The sequence below is a fragment of the Lontra canadensis genome, unplaced genomic scaffold (assembly GCF_010015895.1).
Source record: "Lontra canadensis isolate GAN:19392208 unplaced genomic scaffold, GSC_riverotter_1.0 scaffold35, whole genome shotgun sequence".
Classification (NCBI taxonomy): domain Eukaryota; kingdom Metazoa; phylum Chordata; class Mammalia; order Carnivora; family Mustelidae; genus Lontra; species Lontra canadensis.
In genome coordinates, this window is record NW_022631029.1 from 5841790 (window position 1) to 5868263 (window position 26474).

General features: G+C 60.4%; 2 protein-coding genes across 5 annotated transcripts in view; one reads left to right on the plus strand and one right to left on the minus strand.

The window, feature by feature from the left end:
- Positions 1-4885: 4885 nt before the first annotated feature.
- Positions 4886-10288, minus strand: MYL3 (myosin light chain 3). The gene is made up of 7 exons (XM_032868525.1): positions 10082-10288; positions 7773-7800; positions 7492-7641; positions 6535-6708; positions 5363-5440; positions 5202-5244; positions 4886-5004 (listed from the first exon to the last, which is right to left on the minus strand). The coding sequence occupies exons 1-6, from the start codon at positions 10214-10216 to the stop codon at positions 5216-5218; spliced, it is 594 nt and encodes a 197-aa protein (XP_032724416.1). The 5' UTR covers positions 10217-10288; the 3' UTR covers positions 4886-5004; positions 5202-5215.
- Positions 10289-22973: 12685 nt separating this feature from the next.
- The window catches only part of PTH1R (parathyroid hormone 1 receptor), a 24858-nt gene continuing 21357 nt past the window's right edge, over positions 22974-26474 (plus strand). The window contains exons 1-2 of one of the 4 annotated variants that reach the window (XM_032867863.1): positions 22974-23141; positions 25248-25419. The gene's annotated coding sequence lies outside the window, so the exon portion shown is untranslated. Of the gene's footprint in view, positions 23142-23420; positions 23438-25247; positions 25420-26474 lie in introns of those variants that run through there. The other 3 variants (XM_032867865.1, XM_032867864.1, XM_032867866.1) reach the window with 3 other exon arrangements.

Consider the following 26474-nt stretch of genomic DNA (forward strand, 5'->3'; position numbering starts at 1 on the left):
CTGCCTCACCCCGTGCCCCCAACCTCCAGAAAGGCTCTGGCGTCCTGATTCTCACCAAGACCTCACTAGACAGGTGAGGTACCCAGACCCACAGGCCAGAGGAGGGGACAGAGATTGGAAGAAAATGGTGGAACTTCAGCGTCCTCAGCGAGGCAGGGGAGAAGGGGGGAGGCTGGGCCCCCTTCTGGCCCTGACGACCTAGGCCTTCCCCTGTCCAAGGGGCCCTGCTCCCCAGCTGCTGAGACCGGAGGGGGCCTGTTTCGCGGCCGGCCCCGGGGACCCTCGTGTGTACACACACTCACACACACTCCACATTCCAGCCGTGCTCTGTCAGCGTTTGGGCAAACCAGGATTGTGTGGCTTTGGGAAAGCGGGAACAAATAACCCCCAAACTTGGGTGAGGGCGGGCCTGGGGCTAGGTGGAAGGGACCCGGGAGAACCCCCAGGGAGCCACTGTGGTGCAAGGTCACCGGGTTCAAGGTCTGGGGTTTTCCTGGGTTCTCCGAGGCCACCAGGTCAGCAGTCCCGGGGGTGAGGCAGGCCTGCACCCAGGCAGGCTTATCCCGGCCCCCGCCCCTCAACACTCCCCACCACCAAGAGCCTTAGGACCCACAGCACAGTGTTCAGGCCTGGTGCCCCCAAGCACCCACTTCCACACTGTGAGGTCTGCTGCTCGCACCGGCCGCAGCCCAATTTCTTTTGCCTCTCCCCCCACTTCCTCTGCACCCCAGCCCACCCTGTTTCTGACTTCACGCAATCCCTAGCTTGGACCCTTTTTATTCCAACCCAATTTCTCTTAAGGTGGTCTTCAGCTTTCTGTTGGCTCTAGAACCCAGTTTCTCATACCCGCGGTCTGATTTCTTTTCTTCTCATGGCCTAGGAAGACCTTCCTCTAATACCTGATGTGTTCAAGACCCAGGCTGACTTCATTCTACCTCAGTCTGAGTGTCTGGCCCTCTTAGACCCCCAGTTGGCACCATCTGCTCCATGTCCCAGATGGTGACCCCTTGAGCCCTGAGGATGGGGTCTGGGGAGAGGCTGCAGGGTACAGCAGGCCACCAAGAGCCAGAAGCAGCCAAGCAGGGACATCAGAGCAAAGGAGGGACCATTCCTTCCAGGGTCCTGAGGCTGATCTCCACCTCTCGCCCCCAGTCTCCCCAGGCTGCCCCGCTGACCCTCTAGATCAGCCTGGACCAGGACTAAAACCTGAGGTGACTATTCCTGCCACCTTAGAAAGACCCCAAAGATCGGGCCTCAGACTGGATGGGGAAAGGGAGGCATAGGGAGACCCCCGGCTAGACCCCACCTTACAGAGCACATGTCCTGGCCCTAGAGGTGTGGAGGGGACCAGACTAAAAGGGGGGCCAACACTCTGCTCCCTCCGATCCCTTCCCCCTGGCCACAGGGCCACAGGCTGGACCACCCTGCTTGAGGGGGGAGCTGGGACATTGTTTATGCAACTGTGGGGAGGCCGCGGCCCGGCTGGCAACGCTGCCCGCCCAGCACCCACACTGACTCAGCAGAGCCCCCCAGCACGTACACGCTCAGACACGCATGCTGACACACAGACACGCACGCACACCAAGGTGCACACACGTGTGAGAATGCACCGACGGGCAGCACACGCACGTCCAGGTATGCACGTGGGCAACTCACGCCCCCACAGATATACTCACAGGCACAGATCCTCCAGCCCACTTGTGGGCACATAGAAATATGCATGCCACCCGGCCAGGATCGTGGAGGAGGGATGCAGGGTGAGGAAAATGCCCAGCCCTGCAGTCGAGTGGCACCCTTGATGTCCCTCCCCCCATCCGCTCTGACACCCAGACCTACAGCAAGTGACCTGAGCCCACCTGGGATGAGCACAGCCATATATAACAGGCACAAGGCCCCAGGGGGGCCCCATGACCATGGCTGGGCCAGAGACAAATTCCAAGCGGAGGAGAGCCCCAACAAGTGGGGCCAAGCTGCCCCAGCCCGAGCTTGTGAGACCCAGCATCCCCTGCTGTATCCCACCAGCCAGCCTGTCCTCCCCTTCCCCCCGGGTCCACACAGGACAACCAGCGGGTCTGGGCTGCAGAGCATCTTGGGGGAATATGTGGGTTGCTCTCTTCCGCTGGCAAGCCAGGCTGGGGAGGGTTGTAGCTCCCAGGAACCAAGGGAGCCAGAGAGTGGTGCAGGACCGTCCCAAAAACCAGGGCAGGGACAGGCCTCCTTGAGAGAGCACATATCCCCCCGGGATCCAGGACATACGTGAACCTGCAGGCAGGGTCCCTTCTTGCTGGAGATGACAGAACAGTTGTACCCCCCTGCCCGCAGGCCTCCAGCCCAAGGTGGGCATCCCCAGAGAGAGAAGGCTGGGACCTCCCAGTCCCATGTACCCACTGGAGACTTTTTAAAAGGGAGTCCCAGGAAGGAAGCGGCTGGGGCAGGCAGGAACGAGGGGCTGCCCAGAAGACTGTCACGAGGCTCCCCACCCTGACTGGAACCAAAGGGAGGCCCTGCTTTCCTGGAGGGGTTCCCCAGCCCCCAGCTGTCCAGGGAGGCTTGCCACAGTCCAGCAAGTTCACACGTACCTCGAGGAGGTACCACTAGGAGGTACTTGGAAACAAGGAAAGGAGCCAGAAGGCCTCGAAAGCTTCAACATTGGCCCAAAATGTTGCTGAGACTGGTCTCAAAGTGACTTGCAGTGTGGCCTCTTCTCATCTACCCTGGGCTGAGCATGCGTGCATTTGCCTCTCCCTCCCACACCCTCCCTCCTCGTCACCCTGCTTCTGCTCGGGGACCCCAGTCTACTCTCCACCTGGCGGCCAGAGTGATGCTGGGACAGTCTCCCTGGAGCACACGCCAAAGCCCTTCCCATGGCCACAGGCCCTCTGTCTCCTCTCTGACTCAGGCCCCACCACCTCCCCATGGTGCTGTCTGCGCCCATCTTAGGGCCTCTGTGCATGTCTCCTCTCTGTGCCCACGCAGACATGTCTCCCCTCTATGCCCACACAGCTGCCTGGAGGACTCGCTGAAGATGGCGGTGGCTGGAGAGCCCGGTTTTCTCATCCCCTTAGTCTCCTGGAGGCCCCCAGTGGGGCCTAACCCCAACTGTCCACAGGGCTCTCTGCTCCCGGGCACCCCATAGAGACTTCCTTCCCTTCCAGCTGCTCTCCCATGCTCCCTGGGGTCACCTCCCAGGGAGACAACTTGCATTCACAGCTTGGTCTCAGCTCTGCTTCCGGGGAAGCGCAGCTAAGATACTCTCCTCTCCTGCTTCTCTGCTTTGACAACTTCCCCACTCTCCCTTTCCCCCCAGCCCCCTACCACCGCCATTCTACTTTCTGCCTCTATGAATTCGATGACACAAGGTACCTCCTTTAAGTGGAATCACATGATATTGTCTGAGTCTGGCCTATTTCACTTAGCCTAATATCCTCAAAGTCCATCCATGTTGTAGCAAGGGCCGGAAGGTCCTTCCTTCTTCGGGGCTGAGTGATGGGCCACTGCGTAGCTAGAACACAACAATTGTTAGCCCCTGTTTCTTGAATGAGAGCCCTCCTAATTGGGTGCGAAGTGAGAGCTCCTGGCGGTTTGGATTTGCATTCCCCTAATTAGTGACATCAAACTTCTACTCACATGCTAATTGGCCACTTGTAGATCTGCTTTGGAGAATTGCCTGTTCAAGTCTTCTGCCCCTTTCTGTGTTGGGTTGTGTATTATCTTGCCACGGACCTGCAGGAGTCCTTTATATATTCTGGGTATTGGCTCCTCTTTTTTTAAGTCTTTGCCCCACTATTGCCATCTCCGATCATCACCAGCCTCGTGATTTAACACGTCAGCCCCTCCCAGCTCTTACACGCACCAGCACGGCCTCCCCCCTGCTTTGGGGCCCTCCTCAGCCGTGATCGCTTGCTGACACACTTTGTGGATGATGATTCGTCAGGTCTCTGGGAGCTCTGGGAGGGCAGAGGTTTTGACTGCTTTCTCCACTACAGGGTTCGCAGGGCCTAGCATGGAGCCAGGCACACAGCCGGTGCTCCATGGACTCTGAAAGAATGAAAGGAAGATGAGGCAGACTCCCGCAGACACTCACACCCCACACATGACAGGCTCACATATGCTGCTGGCACACGCCCCCCACACGCTGTCACACTCATGATCCCAACACACTCACAGGCAGGTCCCCACACCACACCCATGCCCACAGGCAGCCAGATCTGTGCTCATCTTGAAACCCATCCACACAGGCTCCCCTCCCATGCAGATGTGCTCACCTGCACCCTGACGGAGCTGCCCTGACCTCCTGGGTCCTCCTGGCGCCCCCATAAGGCCTCTTCCCCCTGGCCTACAGCCACACCACAGGCAGAGTGCCTCAGTTTCCCCATCCGAGTCAGTGGGGAATCTAAGGCCCCTTCAATTCTAACAGCCTGGGGACAAAGTTAGCTCCCACCCTGTCATTCATTCCCAGGGTGACTCAGGTAAGGCCATTCTCTGCTCTGGGCCTCAGTCTCCCCACCTGTGACATGGGCAGCCCCGGGCCAATGCCCCATGGATCCCTGATTGCTGGTGATGCCACCTCCCAGAGGGGGTGGACAAGAGCAAGGGAGGGGCACCCAGGCCTCTTCCAGCTCAGCCCTGCCCCTACCTCAGTGTCCTGGTGAGCAGGCTGAGAGGGTTTTGGATAGTTTTGAAGGGGAGCAAGGAGGCAGAACTTCAGCATGACTACCCCTCATTTTGTCCAGGATTCACCATGTGGGGCTCATGGATTTTACAGAAGTCAACCAAAGGGCCACAGAGGGGAAGCGGGGGAGGAAGGAAGTAGGAAGGAAGGAAGGAAAGATGCCATTTATTCAGGCCCATGGGGAGAGGACAGGCACCCAGAGGTTTGCAGGGCCGGTGGAGGGGGCTGCTGTAGGTGTCTTGAGGCACTCCCCTCCTCCCTGCAACTCCAGGCAGCTGCCATCAGTACCATGTGTGGGAGATGAGCTGTCCCCAGCATGGGCTCCTGGCTCCCTGAGAGTAAAGATGGTCACAGGTTACAGGGGACGGGGTGCAGCGAGACAGCGGGGTGTCAGCTGAGAGCAGGAGTTGGTGAAGATGGGGCGGTAGCAACAGGAGATCTGGAAGCTGAGGCGTGAGGGGACAGCAGCACTGAGATCCAAGGAGGCGGCAGAGGGGACAGCAGACTTGGAAAGGAGTGGAGGTCTCACCTGGGACGAGAGGCTCAGCTGGCCATGATGTGCTTCACAAATGCTGCAAAGAAAGGTAGAGCGAGTGGCAGGGGTTGAGCACCGGGCGGCCACAGTGCGGGCCTAGGGTCCCAGTGCCCCGCCACCCCCCACTGCCCCCCGCCCCAGCCTGCCAAGCCCACCTTCATAATTGATGCAGCCATTGGAGTCTTCCTGCCCTGCCATCAGTTTCTCCACCTCATCTTCAGTCAGCCTCTCTCCTGGCCGGGGGCAGGAGGCTAAGTCAGCACCGCGGGACAGGTGCGGAGTGGGGGGTACCCACAGAGCCCCGCTGGATGGTGGGTCTGCCTCCCTAGCACTCCCACACCTCACCTTGGCCCAGCCATCCCGGCTCACAAGACCTTGGTCATCACCCTCATTTCTGAGACCAGGAGAATCAGTGATAAGTCAAAGGGAGGGACTTGGGGTGCAGGCTTGGTGCGCCCTCTGAGCCTGGGCTCTGTCCACAACAGTGCCAGCTTGGTGTTCAAGTCCCCAGCACACACTGTCCCTTTTCCTACAGGGGACCCCTGGAGGGTCCCTTCCATCAAGGGGAGGCCAGGCGCCCCCATGTCACTGGAAGCAGTCCCTCAGGGCAGCCTTTTGAGGCCAAAGGAAGGCTCATGGGAAGGAGCTGAGGGCCTTGGGGGATGATGGTGGAGGAGACAAGGAGACAGCTTCTCTGTTCTCCAGACAAGTCTGCCACTTTCCTGCCTCTGAGCACTATGTACTGCCCTGGTCCCCCCATAGGAATGGGGGGTAATCTCCTACCCCCAGTCACACACAAAAAACCCAGACACCATCCCAGGGCCAAACACACAGTAGGAGTTCAGTTCACCTCTGCTGTAAGGAAAAGTTGCCTTGAGCAGATGTAGTAGGTGCTCAATAAACATTTGCTGCACGAAAGCTCCTTTGAGAAGGGAGTGCCCCTACCAGCCAGATAATGGGCATCAGGATGCCCAAGGGGCAGGCCTCTTACCTACTGGGCCTCTTCTTTGCTGTGTCCCTGGAACCTGACCTTGAAACCATGAACACCAAGACTGAACCTGTCCTGTTGGATGCGCCACACTGTCCCCCCGCACCAGAGCTCCCCTCCCCGCCTTCAGTTCCGTGAGCTGCACCAACACACTTCCTTTGTTGCTACCTGGCCTTCTAAACTCCCCACATCTGTCACCTGCCATGAAGGCCCCTTGACCGTGCCCCTCTGTCCATTTCACAGATCAGACACAGACTCAGCGGGTGACAGAAGGGTCTTCCCCAGGATGCCCCCACCACCACAAAGGAGGAGTGGGGAGGAGGAGGAGGCGGTCCTCACCTAGAGTGGCCAGCACATGGCGGAGCTCAGCGCCCATGACTGTGCCGTTGCCCTCCTTGTCGAAGACACGCAGCCCCTCGACGAAGTCCTCATAAGTGCCTGTGTCCTTGTTCTTGGCAATGTGCTGGAGCATGGGCAGGAAGGTGTCAAAGTCCATCATCTTGCTGTTGAGCTCTGGCCGGGGTGGGTTGGGGGGGCGGGGAGTACAGTCACTCTGAGGAGCAGGACAGGCACATCCTTCCCCCTCTACCTGGGCCGCAGGGTGCAGACCGACTGCCCACACACAGTCCCAAAGCACTCTACACCAGCTGACCATTCACAAACCCGTCACGGGGAGTCAAACAAGACCAGCATCCTTTACATGATCCGTTATTGTTCACAGGAACAGTTTGCTGTGGCAGCACCCCCATGGGCTCTGCTTAGCGCCTCTGCTCTGCTTTCGGGGAAACCATCCTGGATCCTGTGGTTTTTCTTATAGACCCCACACTCCCCACCACTGGGATTGCTCTGGAGCGGTGGGGCCAATCAGAAACCTTCCCTGAGACTTTGGAAGCATGGAGGGGCCTGGGTCTCATGTCTCCGTGGGGCAAAGCAGGCAGCCCTCTCTGGCAGAAGTGGTGAGGGAAGCTGGCCCTGAGCGCCAGAGAGATGCTGTGGAGACCAGGAGGGGCCACAGAGGTTGGGGGTCCCCGGGCCACCCTCACTGGCCATGACGCTACTTTGCACCGTCAGCTTCCTGTGACCAGTAGACCTGGTCAATGAGCATGGGGTGGGAAGGTCCCACAGACTTGCTGCTTGTTACATTGGCAGCATGGCTTGAGACCTGCCTCCATTCCTCATCCGGACACTGGGAAGATGTCAGGAGGGCACAGAGCGGGGCGGTACCCGTGCCGTGCCCCCACAGATGTCAGCCCGCCCCAGGCACGTCCCCAGGGCCCAGCACAAACGCATACCCACCTTCCTGCTTCGGTTTCCCCAGGACACGGAGCACCTCAGCCTGGGTAGGGTTCTGGCCCAGCGCCCGCAGGACATCTCCACACTGCCCATACGTGATCTTCATCTCGCACTTGGGCGTGCGGTCGAACAGCATGAAGGCTTCCTTGAACTCTGCCAGAAGAGGATGTGAACTGTGGATACACCCAGAGTCAGCCCGCCCCACTCACCCCACCGTGGCTGGACTTCAGACTGGGGACCCCAGGTCCAACCCTGCAGCCCCAGGGCTCGAGACCCTCACTTACCTTCAATCTGCTCCGGTGTAAACTCGATCTGAAAGGAGACCCCAAAGATTCTAAGTGTCTGGCCCAGGGGGCGGGGCCAGATCTGCACCTGCGCGCTCCACGGCCACAGCCCAGGCCTCGACCCCTTGGCTGCACCAGCCTGTCTCCCTGGCAGCATCCCAGCTTCTGCCCCCACGACCTCCTGCCATCTCCCTTGGCACCTTCCTGTCTCCTCATCCCTCCCAACCAGTGCGAACTGAGGGCTGTGGGTCTGCGTGTGCCCAGACCCTGAAGGCTGATGGGCCACATCTGGGGAACGGTGAGAAGGCTGTCCTGGTGCCCTGAGTCCCCAGCCCAGGGTAGGCTTTACCTGATCTCCCTGGTCCTGGACAGATGTGTCTGAAGCCAGCAGATCAGTCCAGGCTGGCTTTGCCACCCCCCCAGCAGGCCTGGGGTTCAGTGGGCAAGGCTGTCCATGTGAGTGAGACGGGAAGCCCCATCTCATTGTGGGGGCGGGGGTGGCAAGAGGAGCAAGGGTGAGGGTACAGACCAGAGGGTTTCTGTCAGCATGAGAGCATATCCACAGGAGTGAGTGTGTGTGCACTCATGTGTGTGTGTGTGTGAGATGTATGTGTGTGCATTCACACTCAGTGTGTGTCTGCAAGTTTACACTTGCCTGCCCCTCGCAGAGACCTTAAGGCTGGGCACTACCACTCACATGGTCTTACACACCCACCCAAAAGCCCTGGGCAGCCCCCAACCCAGTCCAGCCTGGGGACACAATGGTAGTGTTGACTAAGTATCTGCTGAGGCCACATCAGAGAGCCACCTGAGGTAAGGAGGCCTCCTGGGACCCGGTTTCCCCCTCCTCACCAGATACCAGGTCTATTTTTATCACAGCAGTCACTCAGCCCAAGGTCAAGGTCACAGGAGGGAAAGGAGCTTTGGGGAGGAGGCATGCCTGGAGTGCCTCCCACTGCTGCTCCCTGGGAACCCCACCAACCTCTGGGCACACCTTGGTGCAGAGGGATATCCTCCCCCACCCCCTTGTCATGCTTGTCCCTTCTGGACTCAACCCCGTGTTGGAAAGAACAAGTTGCTGCTCCCGGCCCCTTGAGAGCTCTCTCACCACCAGGAAGCCTGCTGAGATTACACTCCTAAACTTCCTGGTAAAGCCGGCCAGCCAGACAGGGAGAGCCGGGGGGCGGGGGTGTCCCATGAGGGGCTTCACTGTGCCGGCCTCTCACAGGGAAGTCTGTACCAGCCTCAGATCCGGTGAGACTGGACCAAGCCACCCGGGGCCTGGGGTAGCTGGCCCCTAGCAGGGGGCCTGTGGGACACAAGCTTCTACCCTGGGGGTGGTTAGGGCTCAGGGAGCCAACTCCAGAGAACACATTCCGTGAACAGCTCCCAATAGCCTGTGAGAGGGCTTCTTGTCCCATGTCGCATACGAGGAAGCCCCACCTCGGAGCAGGGAACAGGCAGGAGCAAAGCTGGGATTGGAACCCATGTCTTGAGGGACAAGTCTGGCCCCCCAGGAAGGGATCACAAAAGGAAAATAGTTCTGCTGCAGCTCTGGCTGGACAGGCAGGAGCCTTGAGGAGCTGGGAGGGCTCCACAGGGCCCCTCAGCCAGCAGCCAGGACAGCAGTGACCGGTGGCCAGCCAAGAACGGGGAGCAGGCAGGACACATGGAGCATGCCACTCTGCAAATGCCATCGGAGTCATGGCTCTTCCTCCAAGTTTAGACTCGGAGAAAGACTTCCTAACTGGGGAAGGGTTCCGTGCTCACCGGTCACAGCCCCAAGACCAATTTCCTGAGTGACCTACTCAGCCTGTGCCTCAATTTCCCCACCTAAAAGATGAGGCCCGACACGCTGTGGGGCTCGGCCACCCTGGTAGGGGTAAGTGTGCCCCAGCCTGGGCAGGGGCCTCACATCCCCATGCTCCCCACCCCCTCCCCGTCACTCAGAGGGGAACAAGGAAGATCCCAGTCCAGCTGGAGGGGTTGGGGTCCGGGTGGCTCCAGGATTCCCCAAAGATGTGAGGTCCCGAGAGAAGGGCAAGAGACAGTTTCCACAACCACCCAAAGACATTCCCTTCAGTAGCCCTAGGGGAGTCCTGTCTGCTGTGTGACCACCAGCCCTCCTCTAGCCTCTGCAGCAGCTCCTGACACCTGAAGCCCCCAGGGCTCGTCAGACCTCTGCACGGAAGTTTCCCACCTCAGCTCAGCACTCACTTTCTGGAGTCTGACCTGCCACTGGGTAGGTCCACTCCGGGATCCACTTAGCTGTCCTGCCCTTTCTGCTGAAACCCAGCTCCCATACCCACCTTGATTTTGGACGCATCAAACTCAGCTTCCTTGGGGTGCTCAGGCTCTGGCGCAGGTGCTGGCGCCGGGGCCGGGGCTGCCTTGGGGGCTGCCTTGGCATCGTCCTTCTTGGGGTCTGGCTTTTTGGGGGCCATGGAAGCTGTCAGCACAGAGAGGGATGTGGAGAGAAGGAAGCAGAGAGCGGGGTAGGTGAGGCTGGAGGGGGGCCTGGCCTTTATCCCCTCTGGACACCTCCTGACCCCAGCCCCACCCCCCACTGTGCACAATAGGGACAGGGCCATAAAAGGACACCGGCTAAGCTCAGGGGCTATTTTGGGGCCTGGGAGGGCATTGTTCAGGCTCAGGAATGGGTCGGGGAGAGGGAGGGCTTTCATTCCTCCCAATCACCTGTTGGGCAGAGGGAGGGGGAGCGGAAGACAGAGGCAGCCCAGCCAGACGCACAGAAACCCTTCGCAGATGATGAATTGAGCAGGACCAGAAGGCTGGACCAAGCGTGTGCTGTGATGGGGGCAGAACCTAAGGGTACCTCCTGTGTCTAACTTTCCAGCTGTGCCTTGAATTCCCACGTGTCTGGGTCTGAGGGGCGGGGGCGGTGCCCAGAGGGGGAGGGGGAGTCTGCCCATGTCTGTTGATCTCTGGCGGGAGCATCTGTGTGTACCCGTGTATTGTCTAGGTGTCTTCACGCTTGGTGGGGGGCGGTGTTTGGGTGCTGCCTCTGTGTGTCTGTGCGGACGGCCAGTGCCCGTCTGGGCGTCGGCTCGGCGGGTCTGCGTCTGGGTGTTTATATGGACTCACGTGTCTGTGTATCTCTGTGAGTGTGCCTGTGAATGCTGCTTCCGTGGGCTTGTGTCGGGTGTTTATATGTATCTGCGTGTGTCTGGTCATGGCTCGCAGGCAGCTGCAGCCCCAGCCTGAGGGGCCCCAGGAACACCGCAAGTGGCAATGGACTGGGTGCCAACCCCCGCCAGCCCGGGCTGCAGCCACCCAGCCCAGTCCGGCAGCTGAGCTGCCCCCACTGCCCCCTTCACCAGCACCCGGCTGGCCCTGTGGCTTGTTCCTCCTTTTCACCCCACTTCCCATCTCCTCTCTTCCCTGCACTGGCCTAGGGCCCAATTTACCCACACAGCTTGGGGCGGGCCCTCGCCAGACCCCCCTGTACCCCTTGTCCTTCCTCTGCATAGCACATTCCAGGCCCCCTGCCCCCTCCCCACCTCCAAGCTCCTTGTCTGTGTCCTACCGCCCCACGCTTCCCTCTGCAGGCCCTTTGGGGGGGTGGGGACTGAGGGAGGGTCTGCCTCTCTGAGGGACCTCAGGGAGCTGAGTGAGGTTTGCCGTGGTGCCCACCCCAATACCCAGCCCTCAGCAGATGGCAGGGACAGAAAGCAGCCTGGCCAGGCTACCGTTTGAGAAAGTGGGGGAGGTGGGAAGGCTGAGGTGGCATGAGGCCCCTCTGGGCACAGATTTCTGGGAGTAAGACATCTTGCAAGCATATTGGGCTCCCTTCCTCTCCTGGGCGTCTGTGCCGGGGGTGGGAAGGAGGTGCTCCCTGTTATTTTTAAGTGCCTAGAGGCTTTGATAGAAACTTCAGAGGCAAAGCCCCCCCTCCCCAGGCCCCAGGGGGAATTCCTGGGTGTGGAGAGGAGCTGGGGCCCCGCCTGAAGGCAGGATTTATGGGGGAGGGGGTTCTACCTGGAGGCTCCCCCACCATCTTCCAGCTGAGCCCAGGTCCCTCCGATCCTGTCACTCATCCTCATGGAGAGGGGGACAGCAGCGGAGGAATGGGATCTGGCCCCCTCCTAGCTGAAACACAGGACATTCCTCCCCTCATCTGGAGGGCAGAACACCCCACATCTGGAAATCTGACAACATCCGGTGCTGGGGGGTGGGGGAGGCAAGTTTTTCACTTTCCTTCCAGATGTTTGGCAAGAGTATTGAGAAAAAAAGGGCTGGGGGGAGGGTCCACAGAGACGAGCCAGAAATACCACAAGAGAACACAGCCAGAGGGGGACACACAGAGAGAGGCCTCCGGGCAGCCCTATTGCCCAGGCCCGCTGGCCCTCGACATAACTGACTCTGGATGTCCCATGGGGACTCCGGCCACCCACAGGCACAGCCAAGACATTACCCAACCCCCTTGCATTTGTCATGGGTGAAACCGAGGCCCGAGGCAAAGGACACACTCAGGGTCCCCCAGATTTTGATCTCGTGTCTTTCCTCCACACATAACTGCCACGCTCCAGAAGCCACCCAGCACCAGCTTGAACTAGGGCAGGTGAGTGGCGAGGGCCTCCAGAGCCCCAGCCGTCAGGTCTGTGCCACGGGGTGGGCAGGCCCACATGGCCAGTCAGAACCACACAGCGCCATCCCTTCTGCCTGGGGGAATATGGGGGAGGGGCGCTTCTGGGTCCCCTTCCCTCATGCCCAGGGCAGATGTGGTCCTGCAGTGGGGACACGCCGCACAGGGCCACCCTCTGCTCCCTCCCCAGGGCTCAGATGGAGAGGGTGAGCTCTGGCTCCAGGGAGAAGCAGGGCCCCAGAACTCGCCCTGCAGGACCACTCCCAACCTAGAACTAATGCCCGGCCCCCCCAGGGGCTCTGCCAAAAAATCAGCCCCCTCTCCTGCCAGTTGAGGCCAGAAGCAAGGGGTGGGGGTGGGGTGCACAGGTGGGCAGGCAGGTGAGCAGGGGGCGGGGCATTGTGAGAGGGAGGGGCAGGAAGTGAGCAGTAAGGGCAGGCCACCCTAAGGCTTCGCTCTCTTTTCTCCCCCAAGTCCCAGGCTAAGCTCTGTGCCCCTCGGGAATGACAACCAGCAGGCAAGACTGAGGCAGGGCCTGAGGGGACCGGAGAGCCTGGGGGCAGCGGCAGGGGTCTGGGTGCTACTACCCCTTTTGTTCCTCCAGCTCCAGCATCTGAGTGGTGACCCAGTCTGATGCAGACTCACAAGTCCCACATTCCAGAGCACCCTCTCTCCCCGTCCAAGAAGAACACCAGGGAAGATGGGGGCCCTGACTTCTGAGGGGCCAGGGATAGAGGCAGAAGACACTTGGCCACACTAGCCTCCTTCTAGGTTATTTCCAGCCCTGATACCTTTGCATAGGCTCTTTCCTTCCAGTCTTACCTTGGGTTGGGACCCTGGCCATGGCTTGCTCCTGGGCACCCCCTGGTCTCAGTGATATGTCACCTCCTCTGAGAAGCCTCCTCAGACTACCCCGGCTCGCTCCCTCTGTCTTGTCTCCCACCCTGACTCCTCAGCCCTATGCACCCTGAAACGAAATGTTTCTTACCTTGTTACTTAGGTGGCTGCCCTCCCTCCCATGAGTGTCAGTTGGCCTGGAGGAATGGAAGAGTTTTTGTTGTTCCACAGCTACATATCCCCAGAGTCTCCAGCAGAGCCTGGTACACAGTAGGCGCTCAATAAATGTGGGATGAGCAAATGTCCCAAACATCTCAATTCACCCACTTCTTACAGGGGGAATGGGACCCATTGCCAAATTCTATCCATGGTGTGGGGTCGGGGAGATGGGGTGGAGGGTTGCTGGCAGACTGGCTAGAGTCTGGGTCACTGCAAGGGGCACCCCGGGATGGCAGCACAGCCAGCAGTGGCTGCCACCTCAACCCAGGCCTACCCTGCCTGCCACTCCCACCCCCTGGGTGAGGTTCTTCTCACTAGCCTGAAAAGGCCAGGGTGACCCCCGCAGTCTCAACAGCGACTTGACCTTGAAGACCAACCAGCAGGGGGCGTAAAAGGGATAAAAACCAGGCTCTGGATCCAAACCCAACCCCCAGAACCCAGGATCCCAGCCCAGAACCCAGACTCCAGACCTGGAACCTGGAACTCCAAACCCAGACTCCAGACTCCGGTCTCAGGATCTGAACCCCCGACTTAAAGCCTGGAACCTGACCCCACACGGGATGCCAAACCCAGACTTTAAATCCAGACTCCAGACCCAAGACCCTAGGCCAAGGACCAGGATCCTAAACCCAGAGTCCAGATCCAGGACTCAAGACCCAGGACCCAGGACAGGACTGCTGGCCTTCCAGACCAGCACTGTCTATGGCTCTGTGTAGACAAGGGCGGGGAAGGGGTGAGGGTAAACCCTTGGCGAACAGCGGGGGTGATTGCTTGGCAAACCTTCCTGGTAGTGTTCCTCTGAGGGGCATGAGGAATGTCCCTCATCCCGTCAGAGCCAATTTGGGGAGCTCAGAATATGGTGGCCACGTGGAGGGGGTGGTGGAGGATGAGGGGAGGGAGGAATGGTTAGGGCCTGGCCATCCTTTGGGCCCGGGAGCCAGAGGCAGGGAAGGAGGGTCGGGCTCTTGTCCCCCTGGCCGCAGGCTCCACAGGCTGCCCTGGCCCGCCTCAGACCGCCCCTCCTGGCCCAAGGCCTCGGGGCTGGGATACAGGCCCACACTTCCCGGAGGAGTCGAGAACGCGGCCTGGGCCAGACCCAGAGCCTTAGAAGTAGGTCAAGTGTTGCTGTGCAGCAGGTCCTGGGGACCCTGTCCAGGCGCGGGCAGGCCCGTGGGCGGCAGCTCACCTACCAGGGCACGTGTGTGTACCCACATGGATGTGAAACCACCGCCATATGGTGGGGGCCCACAAGCACGGACCCCAGGCAGGGCCCTCAGCTCCCGCCCAGCTGCACAGATAGGGGCACCGAGGCCCCAGAATGGGCAGGAGCTGCTCAGCCACTCTGGCCAGAGGTGGCATGAGGCAACCACGAGGACCAGGAAGAGAGGAATTTCTGCACCATCCCACGGTCCTGGATCCTTGGACAAAAGTCTGACTCTGAGGAGGACTTCCCAGCAAGGCCGCTATGCCACCAACAGGATGTGGCCTGCTTCCCGGAGCATAGCTCCAGGCCTTGAAGGATGGGAAGGCGTGGCCAAGGGCACGGCTCTTGTGACCCAGGCTGGTCCTGGCTCCTCTGGGCCTCCATTTCCCCATCTGTACAATGGCCACGGGTACGGCCCAGTGACAGTCGCTATCCCGGAGCCCCAGCCCATCCTCGCCACCCCCACACCACACACAGACAACTCTGTCCTCGGCAGGCCAAATACAACCCTCAGGCCCCTCCCTCTACCCACTGTGCTGACGGGGACCAGATGCTCCAACCTTGTGGTTCTGGGGTGGGGGTGGCAGGACCCAGCGGGCTGGCAGGCAAGGCCTGGGTTTGGCCCAGGGACCTATAATCAGCTCCTGCCCCTCTGATCCCTGCCCAGGACTGACGCTTGGGGCTGTGGTGTCCTGGCCGGCTGTGGCCACGGCCGCTATATTTGGGAGCCCAACTGAGCATGAGGGAGGGCTGGGCAGGCAGAAGGCTCCAGGGACCAGTGCCTCATGGGAGGACAGGATGGGGGACACTGTTGGCCAGGCTTGGTCCTCTACAGAAGGGAGGTGTAGCTCTGACTTCAGGGCTCCCGTCTGAGGGGCTCGCTCTGTTCTGAGTGGCCTGGCCCTGGGGGGCATCGGCCCTGTCCTCCGCTGCAGGGTCTAAAGAGGGATTGAAAATACATCCGTGAAACTGGACCCCTTATTTAGTCCAATGAGTCTGACTGTAAGTTGGGGCCAAGCATCCTGAGTGTGGGGCAAAGGGGTGGGCGCTGACGAGGGTGACGGGAGCCGAAAGGATCTCAAGGGGTGAGTTTGGGCGTTGAGGGGTCTCGGTTGGGGGGACAGGAAGAGGGGCGCCAATGTGCTGAACCAGAGAATGGAGAAAACAGGGCCCGAGGCAGGGGCCCGAGGGAACGGGCCGAGGTGCCGCCCAGCCCCTCCCCAGAGTGGCCTGCGGCCTCCCTAAACTACCTTTGACATTCCCGCCACTGGGCCAAACCCTGTACCCTCCCACCAGCCGTTTCCCAAAGAGCAAATATTTATTGTCCTTGGAAGAAAAAAAAAAGAGTCCCCTTTTAGGATCAGGGTCTGGGAGCTGCTTCTGAGGCTTGCAGGGGCTCAGCGGCGGCCCGAGGTGACCAGAAGCCCCACCAAGACCGGTCGAGGGTGCAGGAAGGAGGCTGGGACCCGCGCTGGCCTCGGCGGGGAGGGGTCGTGGCCGGCCCAGGCTGTGGGGCGGGGGGCTCTGGCCCCGGGCCCATTTCCCCAAGGGTTCGCCAGAATAGGTCTGAGGGCGGACGGACCCTGTCACCGTGGCAGGAGGTGTGAATTTATGTGAAGACATGCGCCGTCCCGTGTGCTCACGTGTGTCCCGTGAGGCTGTTAGCACATGCGTGTGTGTGAGCATGTGCAGGGGCTCCTGGCTCTGGGTGCACAGCCATCTGGGAGAATGTTCATCTGTTGGCACGGGGTGGGGTAGGGGTATGTGGACACAACCTCTGTTGAATGGCCAATTCAGTCAAAAAGGAGAGTAAATTTAGCAGGGGAAAAAAAAACCCGTCAGTCAGACGAGGAGTCTGAATTGGGTGGTTGTTTGACTGGATGGACCAACTGTCTCAGGCAAACAGTCCCCTCTGGCTGGAGGAGGAGCCGGCTCCCTCCCGCCGGCCACCCTCACACCCCGGGCCCGCATGGGAAACTGGAGACGGGGACCACGACCGACCAGAGATGAGACACGGAGACAGAGATGGGGACAGATTCAGAGACCAGGGAGGGAGGGTCGCGAGGCCAGCCAGAGACAAAAGGAGCCGCTGGACGCAGGCCCCTGGAGCCCAGACAAGGTGTGTGCACAGCACGGCCCTCCAGCCCTGACCCTCAGCTCTGAGCCGAGGAGGAAGCAGATTCAGCCCTGCCCTCCAGCAGCCCAAAGTGCACAAGAAGGGGGCACCAGACCCGGAGGCAGGAAGACAGGGTGGGCCTGGGCAGCCACAGGAGAAGGGGCAGAGGCTGGAATGCGGTCAGGGCAGGGGACAGGGATGGCAGTGATGGAGGTGAGGGCAGGAAGGTGACAAGGTGGTGATGGTGGTGATGGCAGAAGAGGCCACGGTGCCCAGGAGGGCCTCCTTCCCTATCCCCTTGCTGTGGTGGCCCCATGAGACCCAGGGCTGTCCCCACCCCGCTCCACCCAGCACCAGCTGTGTCCTTGCCTCCAGTGGCCACACAAACACCCTCTGTGGCCCAGGGTGTGGAATGCATTAAAAATGGCCCAAGCCCCCAGCCAGGAATAGTCAGGGTCAATTCCACTACCTGCCTGTGTGGATATTTATATATTTACCCGCCTACCCTGTCTAAAACATCATGCACACACACACACACATGCTCAGAAATGCTGGAGTCAGGCTAACCTGCTCCTGCTATGTATCTGTGTCTGTCTGGAGATACACACTGGGGCCTGGACACTCCCCTCACGATCTGGTCTCTTCTCACCAACTCCGGGGCCAACAGGAATCACAGTGATGTGTGTGTGTGCGTGCACACGCACGCATGCCCAGCCCATGGGTGCTTGCACCGAGAGCGACCACAGGCCCATGCACACACCTTTAAACATAAATCCCCATGCAATATAGACGACTTTGCACAAATATTTATACACATGTATGCATGCCTGTGCACACATATCCACACAGTTGCACACATGTGCCCTTTGCACGCATATGTACACACATTCACATGCCTTTGCGTAAACACACACACCTAACACATCACAACTCCGAGGTCACTCGCTGGTACGGAAAGAGCCCGGGGTGGGAATTAGGAGCCGTGGGAGGGAGGAGAGACCAGAGAAATCAGGGAACCACAGCAGGCCCACCGGGGGAGGGCCGGGAGCTTATGTGAGTACATGTGAGTGTGAGTGTGAATGTGTGTGTCCAGGTGTTTGGGATCATTTCCCTGCCTCCTCCCTGGCCCCCTGGAGGGCTATCCTCCACCCCCTACCCTGTTCACAGAGGGAAAATAGAGGCCAGAGCACAGCAGCTGGGCCTGGGGAGGTCAGCGTCCCCAGGTTTGGGGCTCGCAAGCCTTAGCATCTGTGTTATTCTTGGCGCACTCCAGCCAGATAAGCACGGGGGTCAGAGCTCGGCTCTCGTGGGAAAGGACTCTCTGGAAGTCTCCCGACCCATTCCTTTCCCAGATCCGGGACCCCAGAGCAGGCAGGGGTGGAGGCAAAGGGAAAGAGGGGTGGCTGAGGGACAGGCAAGTCTTCATCGGGCTGGCCGTGAGGGCTGGGAGTGAAGAGGTAGAACACAGCAGAATGGGCGACTCACAGATGCCCCAAAATGCAGAGTGACCCCTCAAACCAGCCCCGAGACGCTCCAGCGCAGGGGCCGGAACACGTGGAGAGGGGCAACGCCAGGCCCCCAGCTCTCTGTAGCAGCTGGACCGGAGCCCCTCCGCTGCAGGGAGCCGCCTGAGGTTTCCGAGCCAGCGCTAACGGGGAAGCCACTTTAGAGAGATGGTTGGGACGTTAGAGGACCTCAAAGCATCACCGTTGATAGCAGATCATGACGTGCTGGGCCTGGGGTTAGTTATCTGTCACCCCTCCCATCTCATCACTGACTCCTGGAGCCGCTTCCCCTCCAGAGACCTCGGGGCACCCACTTGCCCAATGGGGTGGGGTCTTGGGTCAGCTTGGAAGGCACGCAGTCCCCCCAACACAGTCAGAAGGAGGCAGGCTTGGGCCTGAGTCTCCTCCATCCCCCGCTCGCACCAACCTTCGCCCCCAGCCCAGGTCTCGGGGGCCTTGCAGAAGGCTGGGGTTTGTCTGCTGGAGCTTGGAGCTCAGAGCCAGGTCAACAAGGGAACAATCAGGGGAAATTCTGCGGGATACAGGGCTCATCCAAGACTGCAGAGAAGCAAGGAGGAGCGGGGGACTTTCTTTAGCCCCAGGAGCGTGGCCTGACAGCAAGCCCCACCCCTGCCTTTGGGAGTTCTGGCCCCCTGGCTTGGGTGGGCCATAAGCTGGCCCCTCCTGCAGCCCACCCCATCTGCACCCTCCTACCCCAGCCGAGTCCTCCGGCCCTCTCACGGCTGCAGTAGTCTGGGGTCAGCGACCGCGCGGAGAGAAATCATTGATTGCGGCTGCCAAGAGCCCTGGCCACCTCCGCCCCGAGCGCCTGACCTTGAGGTCCAGAGAAAGGACGTGCCATTCTCCCCACCCCCATCACCCCCATGAGGACAGCAGCCACAGTGCGGTTGGCCTGTGCTGGAGGACTAGGGTGCACCTTCCCCACAGCAACCACCCCTCACCCGCCGCCTCCCAGGCTTCAGTCTCCCCTTGGAGATCTGGGCTCCAGCCACCTGCAGCTTGACTCTGGGGCTGGGGTTTGAGCTTTTCATGGACTCCTGAAACTGCAGAGGAGCCCCAGACACGGAGAGGCGGCCCAAGCCAGTCAGGGGCTACATCCATACTACGTACTTTGGGCAGCCCTCCCTGGTCCCAACCAGCTGCCAGGGCCCCTCCAGCTCTGGGAAGGTCTCCGATTTACGCACAGCCACTCTTCTGTCATCTGGAACCTCCTCCAAGGTGGAGACCCACGGGTCCCCCGTCGGGGCCCTTCAGCCTCTTTCACAGCCAACCGGCCCCTGGGTGTTGGGAAAACCTGGGTACGTGGTCTGAATGAGCTTGGTGACCTCTGGCATGCCATTGCCCCTCCCTGGACATCGCTCTCCCACACACAGTTTTATAAACTTCCCCAAGTGCTTCCCGTTTCTGGCCAGTTCAGCCAACGTCCACGGCGCCTCTGGGCCAGGCTCTGTGCCGGGCGCTGGAGAGCTGGACAGACACAGTCCAGGTCCCAGCCCGAGATGTTCCCAGTGTCATTGCCAACTCATTGCTTCACCGGGCTGGTGTCCTCTGAGGCATGGGAGGAAACTGAGGCCCAGAGAGATGGCCCAGCCGTCCTCAGATGGCCCAGCCTGACCAAGGACCACCCACGTAGAGCAGCCCTCTAATCCACGCAGGGCCCAGCATCACGACCTAGGGGTCCCCGGCCCTAGGTCTCCCCACCCTAGCCCCCAGCCAGAACCCAGTGTCTGAGCTGACCCCCTTCCCTCTGCTTCTTCCTTCCTGGCCCCCTGTCCCTTCAAACCGCAGGGCCCAGCCGGCCTCTGGAACGCGTGCCCAGGACCTCGGTGATATTTTGAGTTTAAGAAAACTTTGCAGTCGGCAGGAGCTCTTAAAAGTTATAAATAGCAGCAGCGGGAGCCCATGCTGGGAGAGGCGGAAACACGTGTCAAACACGCCTGGGAGGGGGTATTCCGAGGCACAGACAACCCCCCCCCCAGGGACCCACCAGGCTTCAGGGGATTTTACAACCACTAGAGCGGGAAGTCACACCCCACCCGGAAGGCGTCTGGGAAAGGAGACTCCGTTCTCGCCCCCCCACCAGGGTCCCGAGAGGTCGGTCAGGCTGCCCAGGCGAGCGGGGACGCTGTCAAGAGGCATCTGGGCTGGGAGGGTTTGCTCCTACCCGCCCCTCCCCACCACCAGCTCCCCACTCAGCTGCCCAGCATGGGAACCGTAGGGCTCAGGAGAATTTGGGAGCATGTCCACACCAACACCAACCAACATAGGTGGGATGGGGTGGGGTGGGAGGGGCTGGTAAGCCTGGAGTGAAGAAGGGACCATTCCAAGGTCACCAGGGAGCTGGGGAGCACTCAGACCCCCGAGCCATGGTTCTTCCCACTGAGCAAAAGCCACCGCTGCCTCCCTTCCAGATACCTGACACCCCTCTGGTTAAGCAGAGTGGGAAGCCTGAAAGTGGCACATATGCGGGAGAGAACAAGGGACTCCATCCACCCAGCGAGATGCATATCCGCACTCACCCCAGGGCCAGGTGTGGGGTCTCGGGCTTGCCTTGAAGGCCATGGGATTTGAGGAGCTTCTCTCAGAAGCCTGGTGTGATGGGACACAGCCATGGAGCCCCCTTCGATTTTCTCAACTGCTCTGTCGTGTTCACAGGCCACAACCATGACTCCGACGACGGAGAGGTCAGGAAACTGAGGCACAATTGAGACCATCTCCACCTCACCCCCTCCCCATCAGGTCTGGGGGCAGCAGGCAGATCTGGCGTCCAGGCGCTCTAAACCTCAGGGAGCCCCGAAGGGTTTATGGGGCTCCCAATGAATGGGCCTGTTGAGCTCAGAGGGGGCCGGGCCCGAGTAAACATGACTGGGTCTGAGCTGCCATTCTCCCCCTGCCTCCTTCCCCAGGACCCAGGACCAAAATACAACTTCCTGTCCCCGGAGCTGAGGGCCAGACTCGCCCCTCAGAGCCCTGGGCTGGGGCTCACTGCAGGAACACAGCCTGGTGAGCATCGGCGGCCCACAAGGTGGGGGTCCAGAGAGGACTTCAGGTTTTCAGAGTCACATGTCTGCCTCCAAGCCCCAAGGACCTGGGCCCTTGACAGAGCCCCTTCAAACCTTGAACTGCCCATCTGTTAATGGCAGATCAGGAAACCAAGGCCATGAGCAGGAAGGGGACCCCACAGGTCAGGGCAGAACAGCCCCCAGCCTCCCACTTCCCCCAGCCAGTGAGGGCCCCCAAGGGAGCATGTGGGGACTCAGAGGAGGCAGAGGCTTCGAGAGTGGAGGGTCAGCAAGTAACAAGCTGGAGAGAGGGCAAAGGAGTCCCTTCCCCTTGGTCACTATTGCCCACTGACTTGTCAAGCTGAGATCTAGTCCCCCCGCTGGCACTGGTCACAGAATGGCCTATCTGCTCAGGGCACCCCCCTTGGAGCTGCACACCTGGGAGCAGCCCAGCATGGGAGGGGGCAGGAACCCCGTAAATGCTTGTTCGTCATCGCCTCACTCCAGGCCCCCACTCCCCTGTACCCCATCCCCCCAGCCAGCCTGGTCTACTCCCTCAGCCTCATATCCCCCTCCTGGAGGCCAGAGATGGACAGGCTCTCTGCCTTCCTCTCCAGCCTGGGAATGTACTAGAAAGTACTTTGGAAACTGTAAAGTATGTTGCCCTCCCCAGGAGCCTGGAAGACCTGGGGAAGGGCGGCCCCCAAGGGATGGACGCCCTAGGAACGTGCCCTAGCTGCTGGGGGCTGGTTTGAGGCCCGCCGCCTCACGTGCCGGGCACTAGGGGCTCTGACTGGAATGTGCTGAGCGGCAGCTGCCACGTGAATCATTACACCTCGTCAGGCTGAGCCTGGGACTTCCAGACCCAAACCGGCTCCGGCTGGGCTCCGGCGGAAGGGCAGCCTCCAGCCAGGGTCTCCAGGTGCTGGGCTGAGGTGCCAGGACCTCGCAGGGCCTCTTCCCTCTGTCTGCATCCTCACTCTTGGTGTCTGGCCCCAGCCCTGGTTCTGTTGCAGCCCATTCCACAGAACCACGGAGGAAGGCAGGTCATCCTGGCCACAGCCCTCTGCCTCCGGGACCTGTAACTGCATATGCGGACCCTGAGCCCAGGTGTCACTGGCTGGCTTTACACCAAGAGCCCACATTCCAGTGGGCAAGGGGTCAGATACAGAGTGGCCTTGGGGCTGCAGGGTTAGGACAGGGGCTGGCTGGAATGAGTGTCCCCACATGTCCCCCGCCCTGGGAACGCTTAGTACCCAGGACTGAGAGGGGAGGCCTTCTCGGGTCTCAGTTTTTCCGCCTATGATCTGGGTATGAGCTACCCTGAGCCTCCATCCGATTTCTTCAGGTGTCCCAAACATGAATGAAATCACTCACAGTAGCTGTGTTCATACCTCATGGGGCCTGAAATTTCTGAGACATGGAAAAGCCAGGAGGAGTAGACAGGGACACAGGAACAGATAGAAGGAGAGTTAGCTGGAGACAGGCTTGGTGAGGCCAGGAGAGGACCACTGAGGCACACCCCCACTGGAGGGGCCAAGCTGGCCTGGGCACCTGTCAAGCACACCCATGGAGGTGGGGGAGGGCCCAGCTCAGGGCACCGAACACTTGGACCTGCCTCTTCTCCCCCACTAGGGGTCTGGGACAAAGTCCTGGGCTGGTGCAGGGCTTGGTAAAAAATAACTAATTACTCTTTTCAACCAAAAGCTCTCACTCAGGCCTTTTCCTGTCCCTAGCAGCAACATCCTTGCTTAGGCCTGAGCCCCAGAAGCTGCTAGAACCATCCATGGCCTCTCCATGGCCAACCTGAGCCTGCTCTGAGTCTCCAGGCCCTGCTTGGAAGACCTTGTGGGCTCTAGGTGAGTGGGGTCCAAGGCAAGCCTGGGACGCGAGTGCAGCCGGGAGGGGCGAGGCAAGGCCACGGTACCCCATTGTGTGTGTGTGTGTGTGTGTGTGTGTGTGTACCTGTGTGACGCTGTGGGGCCCACAAGGCATGCCTACATGGGGATGTCTGTGGTTCTGGCATTACTGTAGGAGGGAGTCTATGACAGGAAGCCCACACCTCCAGGTGCCCCCGGAGTGCTCCCTGCCTCGGACAGAGCCTCCCAGCCGGCCGCCTGTGCCCCCAACTTCCCTCCCTTGGCCTTCCTGAGAGGTGAGAAAACCAGGCTTCCTGCTGCAAGGGGAGGGGGCTGCCCGACCAGCTGCTGTGGGAGCCTCCAGTGACTCATCTGGGTGGGGGGTGTTTATGAGCAGCCGAAATGGCTATAAAAGTGGCACCTCGGTTCACTGATGGCCTCGCCATCTCCTCCCCTACCAGCCCCTTGCCTTGAAAATCTTCCAAAGGGGCCTGGAACCAGAGAGAGGTCTGGGATTAAGGCTTGGTGGAGGCTCAGCCTGGGGTCAGGGTTCAGCCAGGGATTAGAGGTCAGACTGGGATAAAGTCTCCACATTGGTTGGGGGGGGGGGCGGAGCTCAGGATGGAATTAGGATTGAGATGGGGATTTAAGCTGACTTTGGGGCTAAGGATGGGAGATGAACTGTTGAGGGTTTACAGGCCAGTTTTTCCAGAGAACCCCCAGAACGGGACAAGGGGTTCTGAGGGTCTTGAGGCCAGGCTGCAGGACTGAGAGCTGAGCCTCTGTCTTTCCTTTTTGAGTCTGGGGCCCACCCTGGCTCTAGGGTCTGTATAGCTTTGCCAGACCCCTACTCACAGCAGCAGAGTCCAGTTTAGGGCCACTGGGCCAGAGCCCAGACCCTGCTCCAGCTCTGAGCTCCAGGGATCTTGGCTCTTCCTCCTAGGTCCCCATTACAGATGGGTGTCCCCATAGGGGACTCCCTCCCTCCAATCAGGCCTTTTCAAAAGTCCCTGAAACTAACCTGAAACTGACCAGAAACTGACCCTTGGGGCCCTGGGGCTTGTCTGACAAAAAGGCTGGCTGGCTCTGCCAGGCACTGGGGTGCTACCAGTTAATGTGTGACACCCAATCCCCATGGTGGCACTTTAACCAGGGTCCAGGAGGTGCCTTAGGGTATCTGCCTCAGCCAACAGTTCTGGACTATCCAGCAGGGAGCTCTGGGGTGAGGCACATGCGTTACAGCTAGAAGAGCACCCTTAAGGGCCCCACAGCCCACTGGAGCCCTCTCTGCAGCCCTACCCACTCCCCCCCCCACCCTGGTCCTCCCCACTACAAATACTGTTTGTTTCCCAATCTCAAGCTTTCTGGTATCAGATCTGAGGACTCCCTACATCAGTCCCCAGTTTTACCCCAGTTGCCCCAGTGACTCGTGAATGTTCTTTTCCTATCACCACAGGGCAGGGGTAATCAGTCATAAAGCCATAAAACAGAGTAGAATGGCTTGGAAACAGAGACATAAAACAGAGACCATCAAAATGTAACACTGAAGAACCACAGATGTTCTCTGGGTACCTGATCCTCTGTCCCTGTTCCCAAGTAATCCACACACCACAGGGGGTAGCCCCCAATTCACAGCCCCCCCAAGTAGTGGAAGAGATGGGGTCACACACAAAAAAAGAGGGAGGGATGTTCTTTACACCAGGCAGAGAACCATGATCCCAGCAGAGTAAACTCCAAAGGCAAGGGCAGGGGAGTGAACATGAGGAGCAGGCCGGGAGTCGAGAGGACAATACCTGTTGGGGAGTGTCACCTCTGGAGGAAACTGCCTCACACAGCATCGTCCTTAATCACCTGGGCAAGAAACTTGAAAGTAGTGGGGCACAGAGGAGGATGTGGCCACCGACTCATAGGAAAGCAGACAACTGTGTATGGGAGATGGGTGGGTTTGGGCCTGGAGGAAGGTGGGCTGCCAGAGAAGCTGACTAGAGCTGGATTCCAGGGGCCTTAGGCCTTAGGCTTGCAGATCCATTCACATGAAGGGTAGGGACCATCCCTGAGATGGGGTGGGGGCTGGTTTGGGGGCTGTGAGGAGCTCAATTTCCACAGGCTGAGTCTGGGGAGCCCACAGAGCCCATGGGTTTTGGACACCCACACTCCGCAGCACTAAAACAGTAAAGTTAAAACCGCCCTTTGAATCAGCTGGTCAAGTCCCCGATTTACAGATGAGGAAACTGAGGCCCAGACAGCAGGAAGTCGTCCTGCCCAGGATACACAACCGGTAAGTGGGTGAGCAGGGACTGCCACTTAGCCCAGATAATATATCCAAGGGCCCCAAGAGTCACATTAGCTTCCTCCTGACCATCCTTGAAAGCCCTCGACTCCAGGCATCCCAGGCCTTCCCAGCATCTCAGCTTCTCTGCGTGATCCTGAAAGGTGGCGGACTTGGGGTCTCAGACCCCTTCCTCTAAGCGCTAACAGCATCCCCTCCCCAGGCGGAGCACGTAACCCCGCCCCACCCCGCCCCTGCCCCCAAAGACTCCTCCCGCTCCTCCCCCAACTTGAGGGTCCCCGGTGGACCAGAGCCCGCCCGCCGGGAGTGTTTGGGGCTGTGAAGGGGTGGAGAAGGAGGCGGGCCTCGGGAGCGGGGGTCCCGGCTGAGCCCCGGGTCTGGCGACTTGGAGCGGTGGACTCCGGGGCGGAGCTGGGGAGGCCGGGCAGGCGTCTGGAAGGGTCGAAGACTCTGAGAGACCCCGACCCGGGGAGAGACTCGGGAGGGTGGGAGAGGGACGCGAGCCCTCGCGGGCAGGGGCGGGGGCGGGTCTAGAGCACTACGGACCTACCCACTCGGGAGTTCCCGAGGCTGGGGGTCCAGGCGAGGGCGGGGCGGGGCAGGAGGGCGGTGGCGGCCGAGCCGGGCGCGGGGCTGGCGGCCCAGCAGCCTCCCCAGGGACCCCGGTCCAGCCCAAGCGGGAGTCGCGCGGGCGCACACACAGCGCCGCGGCCGGGGGCGCGCGGGGTACCTCCGGTGAAGAGGTCCTGCTTCGCGGCTGTGGGCCCCTGTTCACCCGCCCCGGCAGGCCGATCAGAAAAAATAACGTCTGTGCTTCCCGGAGAAGAGAATGGAGCGGCGGCAGCGTCCCGGGCTCCGTTCCCGGGCCCCGATGTCAGAGCTCCCTTGGCCCCGTCCCCTCCACACTCACATCCCGCCGCTGGCGACCCGGGGCGCGGCCTCTAGAGAAACGTCCCGGGGCAGGGGCAGCGGGCTCCGTTCTGCGGCTCCGCACACCCGTGGCGGAGGCTGCGCGGGGGGGGGGGGGGGGGGGGGGGGGGGGG

Bases quoted from the DNA above. Each gene is read 5' to 3' on its own strand.
- MYL3 (XM_032868525.1), bottom strand. From the start codon at position 10,216: ATGGCCCCCAAAAAGCCAGACCCCAAGAAGGACGATGCCAAGGCAGCC. The intron at 6,709-7,491 runs GTGGGTATGCGT...CACCCCGGCCAG, and splicing joins GGGGAAACCGAAGCAGGAAG to AGCTCAACAGCAAGATGATG. The intron at 5,441-6,534 runs GTGAGGACCGCC...GCCCCCGGCCAG, and splicing joins CCATGTGCTGGCCACTCTAG to GAGAGAGGCTGACTGAAGAT.